General features: G+C 35.8%; 2 protein-coding genes across 2 annotated transcripts in view; one reads left to right on the top strand and one right to left on the bottom strand.

Annotated features, from left to right (window-relative positions):
* Positions 1-8,583, top strand: part of LOC135770791 (myelin-associated glycoprotein-like) — a 135,025-nt gene that overhangs the window by 53,978 nt on the left and 72,464 nt on the right. The window lies entirely within an intron of this gene.
* On the bottom strand, positions 104-7,854 carry LOC135770784 (myelin-associated glycoprotein-like). Its single transcript, XM_073815563.1, has 8 exons — positions 7,839-7,854; positions 4,491-4,850; positions 4,082-4,372; positions 2,113-2,361; positions 946-1,209; positions 782-866; positions 587-656; positions 104-391 (listed from the first exon to the last, which is right to left on the bottom strand). Exons 1-8 carry the CDS (start codon positions 7,852-7,854, stop codon positions 323-325), a joined length of 1,404 nt encoding a protein of 467 aa, XP_073671664.1. The 3' UTR covers positions 104-322.

Raw genomic sequence — 8,583 nt, 5'->3', positions numbered from 1 at the left:
GATGCTATGCCTGCCATGTCAACAAATTAGTTCAGCTCAGCATACAAACAGTTGAAAATATGTTTTTTTATTATTATTTTATTAGAAATAAATTGCACAGAGATTACATGGCGTGAGGCACTGCTTTACCTTTATGTTTTTAAACAAACAGGTTAACCAATACCACAAAATAACAATACATTCATCCAATATTTACATTTTAAATAAATATTACTATTATAATTATTTAGCACATGCAGACATAATAACATATTCAAATGAAAGTATAATGTCGTCAGAGTTAGCAATTAGGTTACACTTTAAACATTCAGTATAATTGTATTTATTTTAATGTGTTAGCGTAGATTGCTTCGTCTTCATCTCGCTCGCATGGCAGATGCTTGTCATCACACTAATCAACAAGATAAAAAGAACCTTTATAAATTTGCGTCTCTGTTAGTGCGAACAAAACATTAAACACGAGTTTCCACCTAAAGCAACACCTCAATTAAAGTGTTAATAAACATCAAATGAACTGTCAAACTGCTCATGAACTGCACACATGACTCCTGCATTTACTGTATAAAAGCAAAGCATTTGTACCTACCCTCCAGTTCATATTAACACGTGGGTCATCTTGGTAGTTTGTGTAAATGTCATTGGTTTTATGTCTTTTGCTAATTTAAAAAAGAAATAAAGATACAAAGCATTAATATAAGAGAGAGAGAGAGAGAGAGAGAGAGAGAGAGAGAGAGAGAGAGAGAGAGAGAGAGAGAGAGAGAGAGAGAGAGCAGTGTCTTACCGGTATCTTTTGGCTACACAAACTGAAATGATCACTAAAGTAACTAAAACAGCAGCTGTGGCAACCGCAATATATATGATCATACCTGTAAAACATTATATATTTTTTATCAAATCAGTACATTGTTTGGGAAAACATCAACATATTTGGATATAAAGTCTCACCATGATAATGCACTTGGATAGTTATGACCGAGTTTCCCTCGCTGTTACTGGCAGAGCACTGTACAGCATGGGGGAAACCCAGCCACCCCTGAAGGTTAAAGATGGTAAGAAAACCATTTTGTTCAATGCTAGAGCTGGGGAAAGCTGTCGAGGGATCAAACCACTTGACTTCACTGGGTGGGTTGGAGTCCACGATACAAACACAGACTATGGCAGAAAAAGGCTCTGATTTGCAGGAAGACTCGTTTTTAATCTCAGGAGGATCTATATGACAAACAATACAAATACTCTTTTAACAAACTGAGGTCATTCATGTGTAGTACAACCATAGACTGTAAGACATATGGAGTTAGTGTCTGTAAAGTCACCCATAGGTTTTCTCTCTTTTAAGCTTAAAGTAGGCGGTGCCTGCCTTGGCCATCTTTGCCGCGTGTCATCGCACTTTACTTGTGGATAACCGAAAATAGGTAAAAAGGCAGGATGTGGGTGAATTAAAGGGGGCTGGTTGCTAAAACCACGCTCGTCTAGCTCAAATCTAGTGACAGCAGTGGCAGTTCACCTGTCACTCAAGTGGCCACGCCCTTAATTATGCTGAACTTTAAGGCTTAATGTAACTTAAATGGATGAGTTACACAAACATTCACCCCCCATAGTTGTCATGAAGTGCAAACATCTTGGTTACGTACACTGTAAAAAATAAACTGTAATTATGCAGCCGGTTGCCAGTAACTTACTGTAGAAGATAAAGACTGAAAATATTTCATGTTCATTTAACTTTAAACAATCTGTTGCCAGTAAATAACATAAATGTAAAATCTACAGTAAATTACAGTAATACTGTAATTTCTACAGAATTTTTTTACAGTGTATGTAACCCTCTTTCCCTGAAGGAAGGGAAGGGAGACATTACTGTACGTCGTGACCGACGTATTGGTAACGTGCTTCCTCATACATCAGTCTCGACATGACGTCGTAGTGACCTACATAGACCTTAGCTACATAGACCAAAATCACTTTTTGTACCAGGCTGTAAACATATATTTTTTTGCTATAAAGTTGTATATTTTCATGGGGGTCTATGGTAATTGACTCCCTTTTGGAGCCAGCCTCTAGCAGCTCATCGATGAATTGCAGATCGAATTTTGCTGTTGAATACATTATACTTACACAACACATTAATCCTCTGAGGACTGGAGTTGTTTTGTCCCTCTGTGTTACTGGCGGTGCAGAATATGGCTTCAGTATATCGGGACACTTGATTCAGTTTATAGGTGGGTCCATTAGCCAACACAGATCCATTTAAACTAATCCACTGGAAACTAGCTGGTGGATTACTGTCACAGGAGCAGTTCAGTTCAACAGATGTGTTCTCCTTCACCGGGGAGTTACTCTTCACATTTACATTATATGGAGGATCTGAGGGAGATAAAATGTTGACAAGAGTTAGTAAGTACATCACTGACTTTCTAAGTATCCCATTGTGTAAAATTGCCAAAGTTTACTGCCAAACATTCAGTAAATTCTTAACAATAAAGGCAATACAAAGGTATTTTACAGCAATGCCATAGAGGAATTATTTTTGGTTCCCCATAAAACTTTTAATGTAAAACATCTGAAAAGAACCTATTTTTTACATTTTTTTGTAGTTTGTTGAATCTTTTTTCACTACAAAGAACTATTTGTGAAATAGTTCATTATGTAACCATACAGCCAAGACACAGTAAAGCTTTATTTATTTATTTTTAAATTGCAAACACTTAATGAATGTCACTTTCAAATGAGTATTAATCTTTTAACTCTTTTCCTGCCATTGACAACAAGTTATTTTGTCAATTAAGAGAATACATTTTCTTGCCAATGACGCTCTCCTGTTGAGTTTTTTAATGGTAATTTTTTACAGTGTAGGTGTATATTTATTCTTCCAGCCAAACACAGTCAGAGTTATATTAAAGGAATATTCCATTTTCTTAAAAGAAAAATCCAGATAATTTATTCACCACCATGTCATCCAAAATGTTGATGTCTTTCTTTGTTCAGTCAAGAAGAAATTATGTTTTTTGAGGAATGAACTTTAATAGAGCCCAACATTTAATACTTAACTCAACACTTAACAGTTTTTTTCAATGGAGTTTCAAAGGACTCTAAATGATCCCAAACGAGGCATAAGGGTCTTATCTAGCAAAACGATTGTCATTTTTGACAATAAAAATAACAAATATACACTTTTAAAGCACAACTTCTCGTTTAAATCCTGTTGTGATGGGCCAACGTGACCCCACGCAATACTTCATGACGTCAAGAGGTCACAGAGGACGAACGTGAAACTCCGCCCCAGTGTTTACAAGTGTTGAGAACGAGGACCGTTCCTACGTTGTTGTATGTCAACTGATACTAATTAATGTCTTTGTGTCAGTTTATTGTTTATAAGGGTCCGCAAATATGCGTTTCATATATGTAACACGTGACCTCCCTACGTCACTACGCATTTACGTTAGGTCGCGCTGGACCGTATTTAGATGAGAAGTTGTGCTTTAAAAGTGTATATTTGTTATTTTTATTGTCAAAAATGACAATCGTTTTGCTAGATAAGACCCTTATGCCTCGTTTGGGATCGTTTAGAGTCCTTTGAAACTCCGTTGAAAAAAACTGTTAAGTGTTGAGTTAAGTATTAAATGTTGGGCTCCATTAAAGTCCTGCAATGTTTTCCACAAAAAAACATAATTTCTTCTCGACTGAACAAAGAAAGACATCAACATTTTGGATGACATGGTGGTGAGTAAATTATTTGGATTTTTCTTTTAAGAAAATGGAATATTCCTTTAAATAATATCCCGGCTCTTTTCAGATAATGGCAATGGATAGGGTCCCATTTTTAAGCTCCAAAAAATAGCATCCATAAAAAACTAATTCATACAGTTATTTAATGTCTCCCAAGGTGAAGTGATGGACCTTTGTAAGAAAACGACCATACTCGCATTCACAAGAGAGCTGGGGTCAGGTCAAGGGATGACATCTGATCCAGCTTTACAAACATTGCTTGACAGAAAACATATGGAATAGTTTTAAAATAACTTAAAATAACTGTGTTTGGCTGTCATATACACTTAGGGTGAGCAAAATTTGGGCTTAAGCTTACATTTAACTTTAAGTGTTTTGGTGCTGGTCACTTTCTTTCCAGTACTGAATTCTGCAGAGCAGTTGAGAGGTTTATTATGATCTTCTCTGGAGGGTGTGAAGGTCAGAGATGATGTTAATCTCCATTGACCGTGGTCTTGTGACTGAGAGTTACTCGTGAGAGTGCCTTCATAGCTCCAGGTGAGACGTGGCGGGAGAGACGGGCAGGAATGTAACACGATACAGGTAGCGGTCACTTCTCTTTGTGACATCAATTCCTCCTTCACTGAGATGGTGGGTTGTTCAGGTAAATCTGGTGAATCAGTTTGGATATTTATAATGTTTAAAGTTTAAGCAGATATCCTAAAGCTCATCTGAATGTGAATTTGAATATTGGGGGGAATATTGTATTTAACTTTTAATATCCTTACCTTTCACTGAAATAGAAACTTTATTTTCCCTGTATAAGTACTTGTTGAAATCATTGATCTCGATGCGAAACATGTACGATCCAGCATCGCTGTGATGTAAAGAGTTGATTTTCAAAGTGCAATTTTTGTGATGCAGATCACCAAGAAGAGTTGTGCGACCCCTGAATTTGCTGATGATTTTTGAAGTCTCTTTGTGGTAGATTATGTCAGATGAATCTTTGTACCAGATTCCTGTAAATTCATTGTGTGTCTTTCCATCTGGGTAGTTGAACTTACAAGGGATCACCACACATGATCCAGACAGACCCACTACTGAATTTGGTATTTCAGCATTCCAAGAGTCATCACTAGCAGATGATGCTAAAAAAGAAATTCAGATATACTTTTATGCCTTAGACACTTTCTACAAAGTTTTCCAAACTTAAAGGAAGGGTCCATGATCTCTAAAAGCCAATGTTGACATTTGAAATCACCTAAACAAACATGCCCCTACCCCAATAGAATCTGGACCTTCTGTTGATAGACGCGCCCCACACACGCAACCCAGGCAACGATGTTGGTTAGTAGACACACCCAATACTGCTGATTGATATCGTGCACTCTGCCTTTAATACTTTACCAATTAGAGTTTTGCATTTGTGCTTGGGGGGCACCTACTGGCAAACAAGGGTACTGCAATACTTTGAGATTAGTGAGAGAGGCTCATTTCTATTTCATTAATAGCTTAGACAAAATCATAATTGGCTCTGTTCTGGGGAGCACCGCCTCTCCAAACTCTGCAATAAATTACAGGAACAGTAGTGCTTTTGTTGATTTTTAAGGAAAGTTTATTTAACAATGAATGCCTTTTTCACATTGCCACTTTATTTGTTATTTGATGAGAATAATAAACAGTTTCTTAATAATAAACAGCTTTTTTGCAGACATTGTCATGTCGTACTGTACCATGTAGGTCCAGACATGCGTCTCAGTCATTATTGTACACATAATAGTTTCTGTTCCACAGACGTCTGAAACTAGACTGTGATTCCTGTCAGGAATGATTCATTTTGCTATTTTAGATTTTGTAGGAAGCTAAATATGAGACTATACACTGGATAATAAATACAAGAAACATTATGTGAAAACAGGACGAAGCAATGATTCTCTATTAAGATCTATCAAATGTGACATTTTTTACTTGTTTCAATAATAAATAAAAAGATAAATCTTACAGGCCTACTTTATTTTACTAACCTCGTAGGCAGAGAACAAATGCAAATAAAAAGCTTGAAAAAACCAACATCTTTACATCAGAATGGAGCACCTGGAAATGTAAGAGGATTTTATCAATTGAATGGCTACATTGTACTAAAACATACAGGGGCGGTTTCCCAAACAGGGTTTAGATTAATCCAGGACTATTAGGACATTTAAGTAGTTTTTACAAACATACTTTAGAAAAAATCATTACTGGTATGCATCTTGAGACAAAACAATGACACTGATGTTTATTAAGATGGGTCAGGGTAAATGTTTTAAATGAAGGCACCTCAATGTATTTTAGTCTGGGACTAGACTTGAGCTCTGTCCGGGAAACAGATATATGTATAACACTGCTGCATAGATGCATTTTCACAGTTGACAATTAATTAATAAATATGACAATTAATTTAAACGTTCTTGACTACAGTATATGGAATTGCTATAATTAAGTTGAGCTTAGTTTTTTAAACTTCAATTTTATAATTTATAGCAACTCCTTACTAGTCAAGCAAGTTTAAATTTATTGTAATTTTTAAGTTGATAAAACTTAAACATTTAAGTGCAACAACAAATTTTTACAATGTATGGCATTTCTGCACTATGACAGAGATGTTAGCATGTCTAATAAAATCAGTCATAAACACCACTGCACAATCTAATGTGTAGCGTCTTATTAACTCACTGTCATCCAATGTCTGCAACACATTTTGTCCCCCTTTTCATCTTTTATCCATTTGCTCTTTTATAAAGAAACTCTAAACCCTACTGTAAAAGTCATGATCACTACTCCTAACACTTTTTGACCTTAAGAGTCCTAAGATGCTTTCTGAATAACTTTTATCTTTACTATCAATCTTCTCTTTAATTCTCTTTGAATGCCTATTTCAAATAACTTTGTCATTAGGAGCAACTCTTTGCACTAAGAAATTTCATAAAATACATGCCTTGGTTTCATAAAATAAGTTAAAAAAAATCTTGTAACTTACGTAAGTGTGTCCTCAAACAGTGCATTAGCTGATATACAGAAGATGTGCGGAGCTTTAGTTACAGTAAGAACTTCCTTTCTGACACATGCATGACATTTGTCTTAGTAAGATCAAAATCACCTCCTATAGAGTCACCTTGACAATAGTTTCTTTGTTGTTGTGCTGTGAATATTAAATTTACTGTATATGTATGTTCACACCGGTCTCTATAGCATCCTAAGTGTACATAATAGGTCAAATCTATAGTCTAATAATATAAGAATATAAAGCAAATCCTGGATATATTTTGCTTGAATGATGGAAATTGCACTTTGGTCTGTTTGCTTTTTTGCCCGTTTATCCATCAGGATCAGTAAACTGGTCATTTCTGCTGAAGAAGTTTTTTATGTCTCATTTATGTCCGTAGCACAAATTAATTATGATGCATACAAGTAGACAATTATAAACATACTCTTTTAATGCATTGTGAATAAATACATAATTGTTTAGTAAAGCTTATGTTTGAAATATAAAAACAGTATAATTCTCATAGATAACATGGAGACCCTGTTCAGATGTCAAAAAGGAAATGAGAGTCAGTTCTTCACTTGCAAAAAAAGAAAAAGAAAGAAAGAAGAGAAACAGTTTGTGTGTCAAAAGTCTTTGGGGTATGTCAGAAATAGTGTTAGCCCTACATCATACAGTAGCATAGTGCAAAATGTGTACTTTCACACTTTGAAAAAACCCTGGTTAAAGCCAAACTAATATAAACATTTCTGCCCTAGTAAAACTAATAGAAAATCACTTAATTTCAAGAAAATATCACAAATGCCTACATTTTGAAAAAAAAAAATATGATAGTCAAAACCAATGTGTCAATGTGCCTTTCATTGTGGCCACTTTGTGGTCCTGATGCTTACCCTTTAAACAGGATGTGGATTAGATGACTCTAATATATTGCAAAAATATTAAGCAAAAAAAAATCTCAAAATTTAGTCCTAACTGAGAAGTTACTGTTAGGTCTGGACCTTGCAGAAGATGTTCATTCAATGATGTTCCTTGGTATGATGCTCCACAATCAAACACCACTCTGATCTTTTGCTTTTTGGGATGATATACCCCATGGTGAGGTATATACCATAAGCGTCCATCATGTCGTTCCAATTCCGCTGTGGGAACCTTTTCAGCATGTCCTTTCGAGATGACGTTCTCCATGAAATTAATGTAATCAGAATGAAATGAGGGGTTTCTTCGAAGCTTTCTTTGAAGATTCAGAGCACGTTGTTCTACTATTGCTCTATTTCTTGACTACGGTTTCATTTTTGAGCGGAAGGCCAATGTAGTAATATTCATTCATCAGTCTTGCTGATCGAGAAACAAAATTCATAAATTGATGATCTTGCTTTGACAATCCTTCTTGTTCCTCTTGAACACATTCAGGAAAGTCTGTCTTGAACTGTCGCTCCCACAACTCATCGAGCTTCATAACTGTGATCCTATTAACAGTCATATGAGGATATTCCTCAACACCTTGCTTCTCCAGTCGATTCATTGGTCCATTAACTGTCCACCCAAACATGGTCTTTATAGCATATGGACTATTATTCTGACTACGAATAATCTGCCATGGCTCCAATGCCTCTGGCACATTAGCTCCAATCAGCAGCTCTACACCAGCATCAATTGATGATAAACAGATGTGACTTAAATGAGGCCAACAAGCAATATCATTTTGTGTGGCAATGTTAGCTTTTCTTACAGGCGTGTTCTTCTGAGTGTATACTTCTGGCAAAGTACAGTAATGCTCTTGATTCAATCCTGACACTTCCAAATCCTTAAGAACATGACAAAAGATGGATTTATCCTGATTCATGGTTCTCATT

This window comes from Paramisgurnus dabryanus, chromosome 8 (assembly GCF_030506205.2).
Source record: "Paramisgurnus dabryanus chromosome 8, PD_genome_1.1, whole genome shotgun sequence".
Taxonomy (NCBI): Eukaryota; Metazoa; Chordata; class Actinopteri; order Cypriniformes; family Cobitidae; genus Paramisgurnus; species Paramisgurnus dabryanus.
Note: the sequence above shows the minus strand (reverse complement) of the source record. Positions and strands in the feature narration are given on the sequence as shown.